General features: G+C 38.0%; 1 protein-coding gene across 2 annotated transcripts in view; it reads right to left on the reverse strand.

The window, feature by feature from the left end:
- Nucleotides 1-287: 287 nt before the first annotated feature.
- Nucleotides 288-20,654, reverse strand: part of ADK (adenosine kinase) — a 298,584-nt gene continuing 278,217 nt past the window's right edge. For both annotated transcript variants that reach the window (XM_069796300.1, XM_069796301.1), the window contains exons 10-11: nucleotides 18,873-18,959; nucleotides 288-1,466 (exon numbers count right to left, since the gene is read on the reverse strand). In XM_069796300.1, coding sequence (XP_069652401.1) covers nucleotides 1,342-1,466; nucleotides 18,873-18,959 — 212 coding nt within the window. In that variant the 3' untranslated portion in view covers nucleotides 288-1,341. The remainder of the gene's footprint in view (nucleotides 1,467-18,872; nucleotides 18,960-20,654) is intronic.

Raw genomic sequence — 20,654 nt, forward strand, 5'->3', positions numbered from 1 at the left:
TCCCTTGTTCCATGCAATGCAGTAAAGTGCAAAGCCCGCACTGACTTAACATTCTTTGATGAACCCTAGCCATTAATTTTTCATCTCTCCTGTGGTATAAATGCCAAACTGTTGTTCCTTCCCTTCCTTACTGCTGAGATCACCCTTGAACACCCACCTGCACACTGAAAGTCACATAGAAAATGCTGAGATCTAGCATGTACTGTGTGTTAAGCACCCATTTCCTGTTCCCATTTCAGTATGATATGTGGAGGAAAGCTGGACACATACCAATACAAAACTGGGAGTTACTGTATGACAATTTTTTATTTATCAGTATCAAATTACATAGCAAAGTAATGAATGCAGTGTCAGATCACCTCTTCGAATACTGTAAATACAAACAAAATCCACCATATTGCTTAGTTATCCAAAGTAAATTAAAAGTTTAAAAATGTGCGTTTCAGAGATTCTGTTTGGCATATCCTGTCAATATATCCTGCATAAATATTTCTGTACCTCATTTTCACTATGTGTACCTTAATTAAATACAGCCTCTAGAAAGCTCACATGGAGGAGATAGGCTCTATCTGTATGTTTATGATCATCATCAACTCATGCATCTGCCCTGAAATCACTGAAAGTACCTATCTGCCAGCTCACCTGACAGATGAATGTGACTGTACGTAGAGTGGCCAGACCCTGCTCTCACATAGTGCCAGACCCAAAGCTACTGCCATCAGTGCAAGACGACTGAATGCATGACATCAGCTTTGGATCAGGTCCTTGAATTACTGACAACATAGCTATTCACTTTCATGGAAGCTGGGCTGGATGTGATGGCCAGATCTTGTACACTCAAGTATGTAAGGAAATTCTTGGGACATTTACACTGCTCTTTACACTAGTGTGACTCCACTATATAGAAAGAACAATTCCTGGTTTATAACGTTAAGTGACAAATAAAGTCAGGTCTGTTGATTTCACGTAAGTTGAGTAGGATTTGGCCAGAGCTGGATACAAAGTAGATAATTCAACAGAAGTATTATAATGGTGTTAATCAGCAGTGTCATTTACATGGGACTTCCATATAAACTGTGTAAATAGAACAATTTTTCCTGATGGATGAGAGAATAAGCTTCACTTAGCACTGGTTCCAAAAGGTAAGACTACTGAGACAGTGTAGTGGTATGAAAAGGAAAACACCATAGAAATATATATTTTGTTTAGAATACAATGAGCAGAAGTACAGAAGCGTTGATGCAGGTAATTGGAAAGGGGAGGAAAGGGAAGGAGGAAAAATTTAGGCAGCAATCCCATGGCAACATGGGAGTTACTCTTGATCCCTCCAATTCACCAGTATCAGTGGAAGTCAGGCTTCTCTGGGAAGGTGCAACCTGAACGCTTGATAATTACACTGGCTGCATAATGTCCAGCCCGGATGCACTCAGTCACTGGCCGGTCATAGACGAGCTGCGAGAGAAAGCCTGCGGAACAAAGTGGGAGAGAAAGAGATGGAAGAAAATGGTTAGACTACTTTTTCTGAGTGTATCAGTTTGTCACAGGGCAAAGCACTGAAATACTGGCCCAATTGTATGTACACAGGTAGCCCGGCTAGTTTAAATTAAGTATTGCGCTTGAGTGACCTGCTGAGTTGGAGTGCTGCTGCTGTTATTTCTACCTGAAGTCTCCATTTGGTAGCTTCAGGTAAATTAAATGTTATCAAGACTGATCTCTATTAGTGCCCTCAAAATGATTTTACCAGAGTTCTTGCTCTCTTTTCCAGAGAGAACCCCCGATTCCTCAAATACCATTTTAAAAACAAAGCAGCAGTTTTCCCTGCTGAGGAGAGCTCCTTTCGTTTATACTGGCTACAGCTACAGCCCCACACAACTGTACCTCTGCAAGCTTTTCTCAAAAAAAGAAAGGCATATAACAATTAAACTTTATCTATATTTACAGTTACAGGTGTTCACAATGAAAAGCAGGTGAGATATTTTTACCTGATGAGGAAAGGTAGATGACATCTGTTGCCCTTGATTACAGGAAATTTAACCTAAGACTTTGGAAACAGAGGGTACCTCTTAGCATGTGTAGACACCTACGTAAACAGCAAACTGTATGGAGAACCAAGCAGCTCTCAGAATCAGGGCACTTGGTTAACTGCTTTAGCTAACAAAGCCCTAGCATGCATGGCTTAGAAAACCAGAAATCACTGGGACCTGAGTGTTTTGAAAACCAGAGCACCTCTTTAAATGAATATAAGCAGAGAGTCCTAAAAAGGAGATTATTCATAGGTACTTGAAAAAGTTAAGTACAAGTGGCATCAGAAATTTTGGTGGCATCAGAAATGAGTCCTTCATTTCTGAAACATTTTGTCTTGGCTGAAACTATTGTGATCGAAAGCATGACAGAACTTATGGCAGAGGTGAAACATGTATTTTAAATTTGGAAGAGGTTTTCAAGATGTGAAAAGTAAACTTAGTATCTTATAATTTAAAACTCCACTCTGTCATTCTAGAGGTAATATTTTATTCACTTTTATCCTGTTTTTAATGTTTCAGATGTATCTCTCTTCCTCATCCAATCACAGAAGGAAAGTGAGACTTGCCCAGGAAAATCAGAATTCTAGCAAGCTGAAACATGTTCTTTTTAAAGCTTTCATCCACCATTTCAAGTTCCTGTGTCATGCTCTGACAGGCCTTGGGCCTTGACAGTACAAATCTAGTCTTGAAACCATGTCTCTCATAAGTACTATGTAGCTCTTAGGTACCAATTTCTGACATATTAGAAATTTTGATTCAAAGATTATATGTTTTGCTAGCTGGCTTTCAAATACACTTTCTCTGTTCAGCTTGGTTACTATTGAAACAAAGACTCTACATCATATTGTGATGCTCGCATTTAACCTGTGCTCCTTTTCTAAGTATTTCCTTCTGTGGCACATTAGAGCATATTTTTTAGAAGATGATAAAAGTATTTTATCCTTTGCAATAATGTCTGCTCCTTGAAGATTAAAAATCATGTAAAACATGAAAAATAAGGTTAGATTAAAGAAGGATAATACTGGTGAGCAAAAGACCCCATTTTCATGAATTACCAAGATCTATCTTGGCTTCTTGGTCATGACTGATAGTGAAAAGAAGCCTAGTTGATATATAGTTTTCTCTAAACTGCACTGAATGGTGGAAGAGTTTGAAACTACTAAATCTATAAATCAAGTCCTTTTCACTGGAATAGGGAGGCCATAAAAAGTAGGCATTTTAGTTGACAACGAGTAGAAAACTCGTATATCTCTGACATCAATACTTTTCTATAGAACTACATGTTAGCTGGAATTTCACAGATATTGACTGACACTAGCTAGGAAAAAATGACTGCTTCACCAACAAAAGTTAAGCACAAGTGGAGAAGACAGGAGTTTTCAGTATACAAAGATGAGAATCTGAAACAGGAAGAAATTGTGCTGTGAGTGCTATCACCGATGGCAGTCAGAGGATGACAGACAACACAACTGAGGCAGGGCGGTCCAGCTGTAATAGTTGCGTAACAGTTGAGAAATTCAAACAGCATGCCTGGCAGAAATCAGACCATTTCTGAATAACGAGATGAAAATGGTCTGCTCTCCATTAAATTAACATGCATTCTTCGGAGAAACTTTCTTGGATATGTGGAGAATGTCAATCATTAAATTCAAACTGCCTGGGAGGCAGGAGCTTGCCAGTGTGCTTCTGGGTGGTTAAAACTTGAAAGCAAGTTGTAACTGTATGTAAAACGAGGCTGTTAAGACAGTCCATTTCTGACTCAGTAAGTATCGAAGATGCACTGGGCAGGCCTCCAAAGGCAAACACGAGGCTAGGTTTTGTGCAGAGCATGAATTCAGAGAGGGATTTATACAAAAAAGAACAACTGTCTTCTATGTTTATGATCAAGGCATCAAACATAAATGAAGATGAGAAAATCCAAGGAGCAAAGGACCATAAAACTGAATTATTTTTCAATACCAACTAGACTGAGAGACACTGTCATCACCTCCCAGGCTCACTGTAGTTTCAAGCTAGTATGTATCTTTTGTCTTCAGTGAAGCTACTTAATTTATTCTGATCTAAGTGAAAGCAGAATCAGGTGAAAAAACATCCTGTTCTAATTGGTGATAGAAATGAGAGATCTGTGTGATTTCAGAGTGGTGGAGAAATGACATTAAGTACAGCTGTCAGATATGAGGTATGTAGAAACTGCAGTGGGGAGTTTGCCCTCAAACCATTCTCTTGTCTGTTGAGTTTCTCTTAAAAGGTATGTGTCTCATAGATGAAATAGAAATAGCAGTATCTGACACAATACCACATCGAATGACAATACAAACACACATATCACAAATACAGAACTACATCGCGTACTAAGACTAGGCAGTTGGCAAAGCAGACCCCAAGGGAACACCAGAAAGCACTGTTGTTTGAGCAGAGAAACAAAGACCTCTATCAGGTTGGCTGCTGTGCTGCAGAATGTTCTTTTTAGTTAATGCAGTAAAAAGCAACATGGTCAGAATATAATTCAGAGTTTGCCTTCTCCAGTGTATAAGGTACTGTGATGCAAACCCCATGATTCATACTCTCAAGGCATGGACTCAAATCTTGGAGTTCCAGCTGAAGAAGTTACTGCCCCATCTGTTTTTCACCATTCTTCTTTGCTGCTTGAATAACCTGATACACTGTCAAAATGAGCCAGATTAGTTTAAAGAGTAAGCTGTTGAATAGTAGATCTTTGCTAACCCAGCTGATTTAAACTGAAGTGGGTTAGTGAGTACTCAAACAGCTCTACCAGCGAGCAAGGCGGTGGAGGGAAGATGATAAGCAGTTGAAGGCTGTAATCTCTTTCAAGTGACCATGACTGGAAATGCAAGAAGATAAGTGAACATGGCTTCAGACTTCACACTCCTCCTACAATTTCACAGACAGAAAAGCCAGGACTGAACTCTGATCCTGTATCATGGGCCTGGGATCACAGAACTAGATCATCCTGGCACATACTAAAGTAGCTCAGCAACTATTTTAACTTCTGCCATGGCCTGAACTGGTTCCTGACTATCACTGGAATGGAGCACCGAAAGCAGTAGTACATTTTGGCCACACAAGGCAACCTCACTTCAAATATTTCACCAAAACAACTTCAGGCAATACTGTCTACCATCTTCTAATTGCAGCTATTCTGCACTAGCATTTCTACACTGCTGAAGCTGTGGATGGTGTTACATTCATTGTGTACCACTCTCTTAACACTAGAAGACAAAGGCGAGAACCAAACTCAAGGCTTTCCTACTTGTCTGCCTCCTGCCCTGACATCCAAAGCATTTATTGTTGGTGGAGTAAGAGAAATGGCAGCTGCAGGATATCTAGTAGGCCACCTTACTGTAATTAGCCATCTCGGTAAGCTTTCAGAGTAGACTGGGATGCATTTTGTCCCTCACAGGCATGGACAGCCAAGTAACGACGTTGTACCTAGTCAGGATAAGAACTTGTTTGGAACTGTGTCCAGTTCATCCCACTTATTCAGCATCTTCCTAGAAAGCAAAGACAACTTTGCTTCAAAAGCGGCTTTAAACCTTAGAGTGGTACAAAACGTATTTGCATTTCCAGATGATAGAAGTGATTATAAGACACCAATAGCTATTTTTGGCCCATAATTATTTCTTTTCTGCTCAGTAAAGTGTCTCTGACATCACTTTGCTCTGAAAAGTGTGCCTGAAATAACTGAGCATTAATCTTTATTATCTCCAGCCTCCTTACTACATACGCTCAAAGACAATGTTTATAATTGCTAGGTCTGCAAACAGAATGAGGGATGGAAAAGTCAAGTTGCTTTTTTCCTTTTTGTGCTTACCGCTAAATGATAAGTTCTGTAAGCCAAGTGCCACAAGTGGTCCTTGAGCCTCAAAATCCAGACCCAAACCAAAGCCCTCACTAAAATCAGCTCAAATCTCCCTGGGGATCATAGAATCATAGAATCACTTAGGTTGGAAAAGACCTTCAAGATCATCGAGTCCAACCAAATGTCAATGTAAGTCTGAAAAGACCAGCAAGACTGTCCACTGACTGACACAAAAGTTGTCTTTACTTTGTTACTTCTAAGAGCTGAGTAGCACTTAAAAAACATTAAAGGAGAACCAAGTTCATTTTCTTGTGCCCAGCAAAATAGACATTTCAGAGGCAATTTAACTGAAATCAGTAATTTCTTTGAAAGTTTTGTTTCCAGATTATCAGTGGTAGTTCTGAATGAACACCTAGCGCTAGTGCAGTTGGATAGGAATGTGGGAGTCTAATAGCAGAGATTTAAAAACAGTTCTGGTCTGCTTCAGTAATGGTTTAACAACACTTAAAAACAGCTCATAGTGAAGCCAAATGTTTCATTTCAAATTGTACACTTGACAATTAATTTTAATGACTGTTAATTACTAATGCTGGCTGGAAATCCGTTTATAGCCTCCGACACCCAGCTCCCCCACTACTCGTCTTTCTGCAGTTTCTCTCACACTTCCAACCTTTATAAAAAGCCCAAGGCAAAATTAATGTACTATTTTAAATGCAAGAGAGAAAAGCAGAAAAAAGCAATTATCAAATGCATTAATTATAAACAATTACAAGCTGACCCTGAGTCAGAGCCCCTCAAAACCTTTTTGCTATGTGATGTTCCCAGACAATCCTCCTCTTCCAGCTGAACCCTGAAGCACCTAATATAATCCACGCTAGCCAGGCCATTCACCAGCAAAATTGTCCCAGCCACAGAAAGGATCATGAACAGCTGAACTGCCTCCTCTTTTTGTATTTAAAGTTTCTACAGCTTAATTTGTGAACTGCCTTTTTTAAAATGGTGTTATTCCACCATGGGGGACAGTTGCAAGCACCTTTTCACACTCTCGTTCATATACAGCATTTATCACAGTTGCTCAAACGCTCATCTATTTTTATGTGATCCCACTGGCTTTCCAGGCCAGCAGTGTGGGAAGATGCAGTTTTCAAGAAACATTACCCTAGCAATTTAAAGCCTTGTAGCTGATATGACTGAGGCTTTTTTGGATGTCTTTTAGCACTGTTGGAGTGGGTTAATGTTGTGGTAGCACCAGTCTGGTCACTTGTAATCAGGTGGTTAACAATGCTGGTGCCAAGAGCCAGCCAGCCAACCTAGATTTTGCAAAAGATGTTGGCATCAGATGATTCTGCAATATAGTCGCTGAACGACCGTACGTCAACATGCTGAGGTTTCTCCTTTTTTAATTTTGTGGCAGATGGTGGGTATTACAGCCAAGAACTGTGGTAAGCCAGAGGCCCTGCCCGTTGCTATCAAACTGAATGCTGGCTATTCTAAATGGAAACGTTTTTGATTAAGGGTGGGATTTGGCTTCTGTTTTCATGTATTTTGGCACTGTGGTCTGACACATTAGACTTACAGTATATAAGGCAAATTAAATATAAGCATCTTCAAATACACTATACTTCTTTCAACCTTCACACACCTTAGCACTTTCTCTCTCAAAATATATAGAGAAAATGTGTGCATTATTCCACACATGCACATATATGTTATCATCTACAAATGTATATGTGTACAAACAAGTGTTTTTCCCTCTCTTTTAAAATGAAATGGCTCTGTGCTTCTACAGAACTGTAGTGCCAGCCTAATTACAAGTGAGAGAAAAAAGGTTACCAACCCTTTCAGAAAAACAGTCATTTAAGATGTATATCTAACAAGTGGCAACCTCAAAATCTCACTCTCACTGAAAAGAACATTAGAAAACCCTTCCTGACTATACCACTGGAGGAAAGTTTCAATAAAAACTAATTAAACTACAAAAATCTCAAGTGGTTAACTGATTTTAGGGGCTAAATTTCTGGCAATTCTAATTATCCTCTTGTGGCTTCACTTAGTGTTTCACAACCATGACAGATGACAATGAAAAAACTGCAGTTAAATTCATCCTCCCTGACACCATGCTAAGCACTAGCTTCTCCCTCTCCAAGTAAAATCAATACCATGTTTGAGTAAACACATTTACAGCTTTATTAGGATGTCTCGCTTGTTCTGTAACAGCTCCTTGAAGCTGTGGTAACAAATCGACTCAACTCAGTTAAACCTAGAGAGCTGAGTAAGAGGCTCATCGATGAGGTTGTTATAAAAATAAACTGCAGGAGATCAGAAAGCTGGAACAAACAGTCTGGTAAATGTCAATATTTTTACTTCCAGAGAATGACAAAACCATGAGATCATGAATAAAATGTTTCGGAAGTCTATATTTACTTTATTTATCAAATGGTCACATGCTAAATGCATTTCACTGTCTATGTACAACCCTCTTACACAAACTTTTTATTTTCTAATCACCAGCATGAATACTAAACCAAGCACGTCTTCAAGAAAAGCAGTGAGTATTGGTATTGCTGTCCCTATCCCTCTTGTTTTCTTTATATTTACGGACACATTTTGTGAATGCATCGAATTTCTGTAAGGATCACTCAGATGGGTGTATGTCTTCCTTAGCCTGAGGTTATACAGTCATTTATGGACACATGCAAATAATACAACTTTGCATTTACTAGACAACTATGAATAAGAGAAAGGAGTGTTTTCTGTTTAGCAGCCTTTTCCTGGAATGGAGAGGAGGTATTGAATACACAAAGCAAAAAAGAGTTCAGACTCTAATGCTTTAAACCATTACCTGTGGAAAAAGTTAATGAAAGATTCCTGCAAAAATGTGACAATAAAAAAAAAGAAATAAAACTCCACTATATTCCTGTTATTCCATTAGGAATTAGTTACTCAAGGCTGAATAATTTTATTGCATTGCATATATGATTACCACTGTTTGGACCTACTGGGCCAGCTCACTGCAGCTTATAGAATAAGGTGTCATCGTACTTCCCAAGTTCTGTACAGATGCTTGAGGTCATCAGAGACTCTCTCTAAGGAAAATTAGCAGACTTGTTTCTTTGATGCCTTTGTGCAAGTAGGAACAGTGGTTGCAACTCTATAGTGGTTTGGTCCTGAAGGCTGTGCAATGGATGGAGAAAACTTAAATCCTGATTTGAAGCCTACTGAGATTGATGGGAGTTTTCGTATCACTGGCCTATGCTGGTCTATGCCTTGACTGAGTACTGTCCATCCTTTGAAGAGGGAACAGCCCAAAGCTGGAGTAGAGGCTTAATTATTTTATACTGTGACACCCTCCACATTAATCATCTGCAGTGGACTCTATTTATAGCCTGTTGCATATCACCTCTGTTAAACTCCCCAGCACATCTTATTGTTCAAGAAAAGAATCACTGCAAACTACAATATGCTCCAAGAAAGATGTGATGGAGGAAACTGATAACAAGGTTATAACTTCTGATGGTTTGGTCCTATTTTGTGTTTTTAAGTCCACATGATGAACTTTGGAAAATTCCCTTTAGGATGAGAATCTGGTGGCTTTGGGCTTGTCTCCAACAGCCAGGATCAGGGGGAAACATTTGATTAAAAAAAACCACCCTCCAAGCTTACAACGAATATTCAAGGCACTGTATATGCCAAACCAAATACAGGTATTTTCATTGAAAGCATCTTCTCTAACTATCTGAAAAAAAATACTTTCCAGGTTGATGTTTCTCTTTGTTTTTCCTAAAAACATTGCCTAGAAGGTTTTCTAGAAGTGTTCTTCAAAAGCTAAAATTCTCCTTAGCCATTTTTGAGACAGCAGAATGAAATAAGCTTTCTGTTGTTGGTACCTGAGGAAATTTTCTGAGCCTCAAAACAGATCTGTTGTATTGACATTAAATGGTGCTGATTACTACACCTACTGCTTGGGATAAGAGGAAGAGAATTCCACTAATTTAATGTAGAAATAATGAAATTCTAAGCATAACAAAATGGAATACTATGTACTATCCTCTATTCAGTTTTTAACATTTTCAAGTACAAAAAAGGCTATGTGAATGTAACTTCATAGTTGAGATTCACATGCACAAAAGCTAGGAGATTTGAAGTTGTGTTTGCGGACCGACCATCTTTCAATAAGGTTTTTTTTGCAGGTATACTTCCACACAATCAAAACAGCAGTATGCAAAGAGAATCAAAAAGCAACACTCAATGCAGTGGGAATACGGTAGCTAGACAGCCTATGAATTTCTTGACTTTTGTGGGCTGAAATAGCCTACCCTGGCATTTTATTCATAATGCTCCTATTTTAATACAGTGGCATTTAATATCTTTTGCCTCTTTAAATATCTGTTACAGTCCTGGATTGATACTAATAATTTACTGATCACCAGTAACAGTAATGTCCCTTTAAGTAGAGTCGGAGATCAGTGTCAAACCAACCTACAAGCACTGCTACTACCACTGCTTTCAACTGCGACCATGTTTTTTCTTTTATTTCTTTTTTTATTGCAACCTTGCCATCTTCCCACTTCAAGCACAAGCCCATTTCAGTGTGGCGGAATTGAACAAATTATGGGAGATGTCACCATCCTATTATATAACAGAGGCAGCTGCAAGTGAGTGAGGATCCTGCTAGCTAATCCCACAGCCTGAGAAGTACCTTTACGGTCATTGTGTCAATCTCCATAACACCACACCAAGTCATATTAGACGTGAAGTAGATAACATATTTCAGTGTATTTTTATATTTCATTGTGTGTTGTATGTCCTGCAAATACAGCATCAGCTTAATCTGATGTATCATTTCTTAGGGGCCTATATCCTGCCCTGATTCCCAGGGGAATGTTCTTGATGATGCAATCTGACTAGTGCCTCTGTCTCTACTCAGAATACATTAAAATAACACAAAAATATTACCAACAGTCTGCGAGCAAGGTAATAATAACTCATTAAAGTAATTTCTAACCTTCCACATGAACATTTTCTTTATCATTACGTGATTTTCTAACACATGACACATTAACATAAAATGAAATGTTATGAAGATAGGGATAGTAGGCATGACAAAGTATTTTGAACGGTGATGATTTGCTTTGAGGCGTTAAGTCAATTTGTAATTGTCCCATAGCTATTACAGCAAAAATTGGAACTTTATAATTGGTTTTGAAAATCTATTTTTAACACAGTGGGTTTGTTTTTTAAAAAGTACGCAACCTATTCAACGTTTATTTCTCACAAAGCCTGTCCAGAATGTCACTGAATTTATGGTGAGGTAAATGAGGCCTTTTAAAACCCAATTTTGCAAAATATTAATCCTCTTGCTGTGTACTGAGGCTCCCTTCACACTGATGGTGTCACTGACAGGAAAAGAGACACAGCCGCTAGAAGGATCAGGTCTTGCTTCAGTCTAATTAGAAACTTCCAAGGGTTTTTAACTCCATACACTGATCCATCCTGGTGATGGATCTCTCACGTCTACATGTTATCTAAAAAATGACAGCAAGTATACTAATGTTTTGCCTTACATTAATTCTACTATGCATTTTTCTGGATTGCCTTTAAATTGCATAGGTGCAAATGCAAACTACCATATTCAAGTTACTCTATTTTGATAAAAACCACATATGTAATAAAATTAAGATGAACAGTTAGAAACCAAGAGGAGGGTAGCAAATAAGACAAAACAATTAAACCAGATTGGGTCACAATTAAATTATACTTGGACAATACTTGCTACCAGTTTTAAGTATAATGCCAGCACAGAAGAGCTTATTATTTCCAAAGAAATAATTTTGAATGGAAATTGGTAAAAAGTGAAGAAGGGAATTAAAAAGAAAACAGGATTATTCCATATTTTTCCTGAGTGATATCTATTTTTATGGTTTTGTTTAAGTAGCTGCAATTTAAACTGTGGCAAATTTCTAAATTGTGCCAGTACTAATGTTGAAATTACTAGTGACTGGCTACACTATTGATCAGAATAATGATGTGCCTCTAGCTGAAAAACCAACTAGGAACACATAATCTGGTAATTTTCTAGTTTGTAGAAGGTCGGTTACAGAGATAATGTGGCCATCTAATAGCCTAGGTTTAGATGTGATGTTTATCTGAGAGAGTTACAAATGCCATCAGAACACATGGGCGGTAAGTCATGAACATGTTGACAGGTTATCCCCTAGCAAGCAAAGATTGATGCCCTATCTGCAGCTCAGCTATTATACTTATGTATGCTGTTTATCAAACAGGAGTATTAAAGATGGGCAAAACAGGCTGTCAGTCAAATGCTGATGACATTAAGAAGGTATTTTTATTTCAAAGCTTTGTATCTCATCAGCCATGATCTCAGTAACAACAGGATTGCTCAGAGGCAATTAGCCACCCATGTTGTATAAATTAAGACTAAGGGAGTGCTGATTTCTGTTATAACATTTATCTTTACTTCAAAGAAAAGACAAAACAATTCAAAGCAGTATCCCCTTGTCTCTTCGCTCATGAAGTTAAATTTTGTAGCAAAAATCAGGCATAACAAGTTACATGCACATGCATATGTGATTGATATCAGAAAAAAAAATGATGACAACTTCCCAAGGTATCTTGAACAATTATAAAAACCTTATACAAATTAAAGACCACTGTAAGCGGATTAAGTAGCTTCTGATATCACACTCCTGCTGTTCGGTAAAGAACCATTCCTAGTTCCTTCAACTCCTATTTCAACAAATCTAGAAAGTTTTAGGGGTGGCGAGTACTGGAAGGAGGGCAGCTCTTACAACAGAGATTCGTACAGAGACGAAAATACAACAAATAAGAGGAATATTTAATTTCTCTGCAATGTTTTTAGTGAAAACAGATTCTTCTACAATCTTAAAGAGCCTTATAAATCCATTAAGGAAATTTCTTTTTAATATAGTCACAAGCTCACTCATAATTTAGTATTCTGACAAACCATTCAAATCATCTGTCTCTGCTGAAGGCATTATCAGATCTTTTTGGCACATTTAGCACTCCTGGTGTAGCCATATACCAACTATCCATAAGAACTTATTTCATTTCTCACATGTGTACATGCCTCCACCCACACAATTCCTTCACATGAATTACATAAGGGACTTAGACAAAGTCATGAATACAGTCTACCTTTGAACTGTATCAGATGTATTGTGCGAAGATGGAATTCCCATTGTATAAGCTTCATTTTTTAATTCAGTCAGCTTCTACTCTTTAGCCACCAACACTGCCCTCTGAAGATGGCTGAGGCTGGATTTCCGGAGGAGCAGGAAATGGCACCTGTGAACCTAATTCCTATAGGATTAGAACTCACAGGACCATAACACAATTTAGGTTGGAAGGGACCTCTGAAGGTCACTTGCTCCAGTCCCTGGCTTAAAGCAGGGCCAACTCAGATCATGTTAAATCCCACCTAGATCATCTTTTATTTTAAAAATTCTTGGATTCCTTCCATAAATGACAGATTCTGCAGAACAACAGCATAAGAATTATTATACTGGATTCAATTCTGTTTCCATTTTTATCAATAGTATACTTGTTTAAATCCACTGGCTTCAGTCAAGGTATTCCAAAGTTATACTAGTGCGTTCGGAAAACAGAACCAGACCTTTTTTAAAAAAGGTTTCTGAACCAAACTTTTAATAATGGAGGAGTAATGATGAGTAATTATTCTTTGCACTATGGGTTCTTTGCAAACCTATATTTATATTTCTTGTGCTGTGTTTTTAGAAACATACATGTATGTATATGTATAATATATTTAAAGAATGTTTCACATTAAGGATAATATTTTAACATTTCAATAATGTAGAAGTGCACCAAATATTACTTAGCTCTGAAATCAAAGCTGGATGTCACTCTATAGAAAATAATTTGCATTTACCTCATGAAAGCAGGCTAAAATTTGAAGATGTGATGAACCTTAGGCAAACTCTTAGGAGTCCAAGGTCGTTATCTAATTTGTAGAGGCATTTAGATTAAGATGGAAAAATAATGTTTAGAATTAACCTCTATATTAAGGATGAGGGAACGGCTTTATTGAGCCAGTTTGGCAACAGAAACAGAAACAAAAGGAGGGAAGTATCTCCACTAAGCCCTGTGGTCTCTAAAGAAAAGATAAGGATGCCATGAGGCACACTATGCAAGGACACATATAAAGGATGACAATTCTTTTGTTGCTGTCCATGTCTTCTATCAGAGTAGCTCTCTGATAGCTGAGACAGTAGTTGGTCATCTCATAAGAAGATTCATGCTAAGTTTCACGAGAGAGAGAGAGAGAGAACTTATTCTGTAAGCATGTGCACCAAAAACATTCTGAATGTAGCTTTCAAACTATAGCTAGCAGCTTTATGAGATTTCTTGGTACATGGAAGCTGGCAATGCAATTTTTAAATTGACAGGTGGTTTGAGCCGTTCACCTCAGCTTTGATACCGACAGAGGCAAATTGCTATCGGCTTGTATTTGGCACCGCACAATGCTCCATGAAGAGCTCCTTCTATCTGAATTCTTTTCCTTGAGAATAATATAACATCTTTATAGCATGGTGATAAGAAATATACACTTGCTGTGATCATTCTGTCACTGCTTCATCACGCTACTTTAAAATGATTTGTAGTTACATTCCATACTCCAGTACTTTTCATGCAGTATGTGACTAAATCATAGTAGATTACTAAGTCAATATATTTATATTGACAGAACCTGGAGAAACATTGATTTTACACCTTCTCCTATTCATTTATTATGAACTCTCTACCCAGTTCCACTGAGTAGACAGATTCTAGGAGAGAGATTTAGCAGGGAACAATGGCAGTAACTATCAGAAAAGATGCTTATTGTTTTCATTAGTTACGGTGGCGATGACAAAGGGGAGTCCAAACAGAAGGCAGACATACTCTGGCTAAAGAGAGCAGGATGGCATAAAGGAAAGCATAAGATGGTAAAACTGTCCATATTTCAATCTATTTATTGCCATTAAATATGCTTTGATTATCATTATTGCAAAGGTTCAAACTGGGGCTGACTAGTAATAAATAAATGTTAATTTAATGAGTAATAGAATGTTCCCCAAACTCTACAAACAAAGGCTGTAATTCCATTAAGAGGACTCTTGTGACATAAGCCATGTCAGCAAAGCTCAGGTGATTTGTCAATGTCATCAGAAGCCAGAGATGGAATTGCAACTTTAATTTATGGGTATTTCAGGGATTTATAACCGAAAATCTGTGGTACCCCCGAAATCCACAAGAGGTGCTGAGATGCTACAAAGTAAATAATTACTGCTTTAACTTCTAAAACATAGCAGTGCTGCTGGAAAGCAGTAAAAGCAGAACTCTGTTGGTGTTGTCTAGAGAAGTGTTTTTAGCATAAAGATACCTGCAGTAACTTTAAAAGCCAGTTTCTTATTCATGCATTGCACCAGCCTGAGTGGCAGATGACTTGATGCCTGCAGTAAGAGGCAAGAAATTCAGAGGTATTCCTGGTGCTAACTTAATAAAAACACATTTCAGCTAAAGAATGCAGTTTATTTCTTGTTGCTAGCTGTTGGACTGAGCTAGTTCTCCTTGGAGGCCAGCAGCTTCGTGTTCAGAAATGCTGAACTCGTGAATCAACTCACAGACTTACAAGTGCCCAGAAACTTTGTGTCTTTAAACTTTTTAATGACTTTAAGGTTTCAAGACCTTCACTACTTAGATAGGATCTAGAAAAAAAAACCCCAACAGATTTCTTATTTTCCACTTTCACATGGAGAAACACATGAGGAGTGATTTGCCAAGTTGGCATAATGATTGAGAAGGAATTTCCTTACAATCTGCGAGTTATACCTCTGGAAGAGAGTGCCTCCATGAAAGACCTTTCAAAATATGATCGAGTCTAACAAACTTGACCTCCTAATGTAAAATAAATCCTGCTTGATGGGGTTAGTTCTCATTATATCCCACGTTCCCCTCAGCCAAGATATTTGCTCCAACAAAACCACTGTTCAGTCATGTTAATATACCAGTCCCAGAGAAGTATGGGAAGCTTTGCCATGGGAGTCTTGTTCTCTGCTGTTTGAATAAAGGAACTACATTTCCAGAAGAGTGTATTACAACACTGAGTGCATTTTTTAGTTAAGGGATGAATTTTGAAACATTTTACTACAAGGACACTAAGATCAAAATATTACATGTACTGTTGCAACTTGATAAAAACCTCAATCAAAGAAAGAAGCTAGAAAAAACACTGAAGAGAATATAACCTTCCCATTATAAAAATTCTGTCAGGACAATAACACTGCATCTGGCTCAATGCTAGAATCAACAGAGGATACATATGTTGAGTAGTATTACCAACATCACTGCACAGGGCTTTCTAGTAAGGAGACAATAAAGAACTTTTCCTGTTGCAAATATGTACTTTGAAAACACATGAAAAGTGTGATATAGATAAAATACAGACATTTCCCTCAAATAAAACACAGACCAAATCAAAGCCTATCCAGTCCAGTATCCTATTTCCTACATATGGGAAGGAAAATGAAATGACTGCATGAAGAAGGAGACCACAGTATATAAGACTAGAATCAGGCGTGTATCTAGACTGTTATGACTCCCAAATCTCCCATCTGGACTAAACTCAGGAAAATCTCTTCCCTGAGGAGAATAAATGACCAGTTTATTATTTATGGGGTGACAGAGGAGAACTAAGATATCTCAGAAGCTAATGGAAGAACTATGGATATTCTAAAGCTCATGTTGCTTTGAGTCACAGCAGAGAGAACTATGGTGGAACAAGAACCTAAGCTCACGTACTCAGGTAAGTGTCCAATCGCAATGAGATTTCAGACAGATTTGCAACTGCTGACCCAACTTCCATTACAGAGGGGAAAACAGCTGTGGTCCTTTCTTTCCCTGGTATCAAGGGAGAACTGTACAGTGCCACGCTACCACTGGACTGCATTGCACTTGTGCTCCATACAAAAAACATCTGATGCCTCAGTGCTATTTGTGGGGGAATAGAGGAAAATAATGTACGTCCATAAACAGTGATATAGGACCTTTGTTAAGATTCCCCAAATACACTGAAGCTTGCTGTATCCAGACACATTATCTCAGCAGACATAGAATGACAAAGGGGAATTGATCTTTTAAAACACCTATTTTCTTTTCTTCCTTCGCAATGGAGTTTAGCATTTTCCACATCACTTTTCCCCTTGGAGAAAGGAATCTCACAACTGATCCAAGACCAGCCTGACAGGATGTGCCTGAACAACTTGCACTGCTGGTGGAAGGTAGCAGTCTGGAATTGAGTATGTTGTGGTTTATATCAGCCTTTCCATTCAGGGTGTTCTGAATAATTACTAAAGTCAACATTTTAGCCCTTCTACAGAAAACCAGCAGCTATGGCAGTACCAGGGAAAAGGATATAATTTAAAGAGGAAGGGTTATGAGAGACCAGGCAGTTCTTAAAGCCTGATTATTTAGTTGCAATAGTCTTCCTGCAGCTAAACTAGGAAAGAACAGAAGTAGGATTATTAAAAAAAAAAAAAAAAAAGAGTCCTGATTTAGAAAAAAAATCTGAAGACCAAGAATAAATACAACCCGAGATAAACATGGCAGACACATGAAAAGCTGCTTCCTGCTGAGGCAAAGCTTGGTTGGTGTCTACCATATTGCCCACCTGGGCCCTATCCAGTATTATTTGATTTTCAGGATCTGAAAACAAAATAGGCAAGACCTTTTATCTTCATGCCCCCCCCCCCCCGCCCCCGAACAGCAGCTTACTGGCACAGCTGATACACAGAGCACATGTATATAAGGACAAGCACTTGAAGAAGACCTTATTTATGTTATAGTCACTGTTACTTACTGGTTCAAATTTAGTCTCGTTTGTGATTTAGGAACAATAGAGAGTGACAAGTGTACACTAAAAGGTGTATGAATAACATGACCCAACATGTTTCCCTCTATTTCTGTCCTTTTTGATTCATGAAAGCACCAAAGCAATGAGTAACAACATTCCTATTTTCAGCCCGATTTAAGCATATACCAAAAATTTATCATTGATTTAAGTGATGTATTAAGTAAGGAAGGGAATTACTCATATGCTTAAGATTAAACTTATGTTGAATACTTTCTTGAAGCGGGACACAATTCTGAAGCTTTAATTTGTTAACACACTGCTTGTTATCCTCTTCATAGCTACAAGACTGAGCCCTGCGCTTCTATTTATAAAGTCTCTTTGGTAATGTTTCCAATAAATTAGTGACTAATGGAGCCCCTTACAGCTACTACGTATTGGATATTAGAGCCTTCAGGATGCAATAGTGCATCACAGAACTACATATATGAAGGTTACAATGAATGATAGAACTTTTGGATTAGATTGGGTTTTGGCTTATATTGAATCATTTTTTAAAACAGGCATAGACATAACATCCTCTTTTTTCCTTAGAGCTTGTGCCAAAAAAAATAGTAAGTTTGCAAATGGATATTAAGCAATGCCAGATATTTTCTGGGTTTGTTTTAACAAATTAACCCTTTATGTTCTTTTCTGATGTCCAAATAATTGTATTGGAAGCAGATGTTCTACCAAAATTGACATGATCAGAAGACGTCATGCTCACTTATTAACATACTGTTTAATATTCACTACAACCTGTTTTAAAGAACAACAATGTGTTAACATTTAAGCCAGGAGGGATTTCTGTACACTATATAGTACTTTATGCAGCTTGTTTATGCAACAATCTGACAGATACAATTAATCTCATGAAAACGACCGGAGTACAGCATAATGGCATATTATTTTTAAAGTAATAGGACACACTTTCCCTTTGAAAATCAGAATGTAATTAAATCATATAACTTCAGGATGCAGAGAAAAGCTCTAAAAGAGTGAAGCTCATTCTGAAGGACAGTTGAATGAAAAAAAGGTAGATTTTATACAGAGAGAATAATAGGATAATCTCCAAACAAGAGAAAGAGGTAAGAAATACCTCCAACAAATGCATCTCCAGCTCCATTGGTATCCACAATTTCACTCTGATCACTCACCAACACAGGGAAAGTAGTCACTTCATTTTCTGTAGTGAAAGGGAAGAATAAAACATGAGTTACTTGGAAATATGACTTTGAAAAGCACAACAAACAGTGAAAATCAAAACAATTCAAAACTGGAGCTCTGACCTTTAGCACAATAATTTGGATAAAAATAGATTTGGTTTATAATGCTGTCTGTATTCACTGCATAGGGATATGGGAACACATTTGATCAAGCTATTTGTTGTGGACATTTTCATTAATTGCTTCCAGCCTCATTTCTTTTCTTTATCTCCTAATATTAGGGGCAAGAGAAAAAAAGTAAACCAGGAGGAACGACATAAAACACCTGGGCATATAGACAAGACTAAGAAAAGTCCATCCTGCCAAAACCAGTGCTTCCTATTAGTTGCAGACAGGTGATGTAGCCTTCAGAATGGCCAGTCCAAGCCTCCAAAAGTTCAGCAGAAATTGCTGCATTGTAAGAACCAAAATGCATGTGAACTACCTAAAATAAAGCCATGAAATAAAAAGCAGGAACTAGTGTAAATCAAAGTGCTCCCAAATTACATCTTTTTAAACAACACATATATGTAAGAAGCCTTGCAACTTGCCATCTGACTAGATTTGGTTTCAAGATTTCAATGACTTCACCCTCTTCCTTAGTATTTCTTTTTTAAAAAAAAACTTACTTCTCTGCAACTCCCTGCCTTCTACTGGCACTCGTTAAACCTATTGCAATAGGTGGATGCTCAGCATCTTCACCTCCAATTCACTGCCACACCACAGTTCAACATAATTACACCACTTAGGTATGGTAACTTTAGAGTTCTAGGGTTATAAATTTAATATATGCCACTAATTAATCAGCTATGCCTTTCCAGGTGGTAATGTCATAATGACGTGATAAAAATATAATTACCACCTTGTCACAATACCTTGTTAAAGTGTAAATTACCCCTGTAACAGAGCCAATGGAAGTTCTGCCTCTGGTAGTCAGCATGCATTAAACTGTCTCAGAGCAAACAGATTGTCCTTTGGCAGACAGCAGGAATTAGAAAAAGGGGAGGGGGAAGAAAAGCCTGTCAACCAGTGAAAATGAAAACCATCAGAGCTGTTTTCTTTTAATTTTTGGTAAAAATAGAAATAAAATGGGAAATAGATCCTCCAGTAGCTGAAAGCTGGAGATGAGTGGTTTCTTCACTGTCCAGCAACAGAGCAGATCATAAAAATCACTCTTACACTGACATACACAGTAGCAAACAAGGAAATCTAGTTTGGGAGGCATATAAAGAATTCGCAGTCTCAAATCAGGCAAGTCTGTGTATGCTGCAGAGGTACCAGAAGGATCCTGGTTTCTGTGAAATGCAGTGTATCAGCTCTACTGCTCTTCACCATCTGCTACTAAGTGAACTAGGCAGATATAATGATGCTGCCTCCAGAGGGAACTGTTGGCTGGCCCACCAGGAGGGGAGGGGAGGGGAGGGGAAGGGAAGGGAGCATTAGCAACAACCATCCATGAGAGGCAAAGGAAAAAGGGTAACGAAAAACATAAGATGAATATTCCAATTAAAGAACAGGTTTCAGTCAGTTCGCAGTGCATCCTACTCTCTGTCCTGTTAAGAAAGCTATTTAGAAATGTGATTCAATGCTGTGTTGTGCCCTTAAGATAGTCTTCAAGAGCGATGTTTTTTAGTAATTTTAACAGCATTCATTTGAATTGGAAATCAAGAAAGGAG

This window comes from Haliaeetus albicilla, chromosome 11 (genome assembly GCF_947461875.1).
Source record: "Haliaeetus albicilla chromosome 11, bHalAlb1.1, whole genome shotgun sequence".
Lineage (NCBI taxonomy): Eukaryota > Metazoa > Chordata > Aves > Accipitriformes > Accipitridae > Haliaeetus > Haliaeetus albicilla.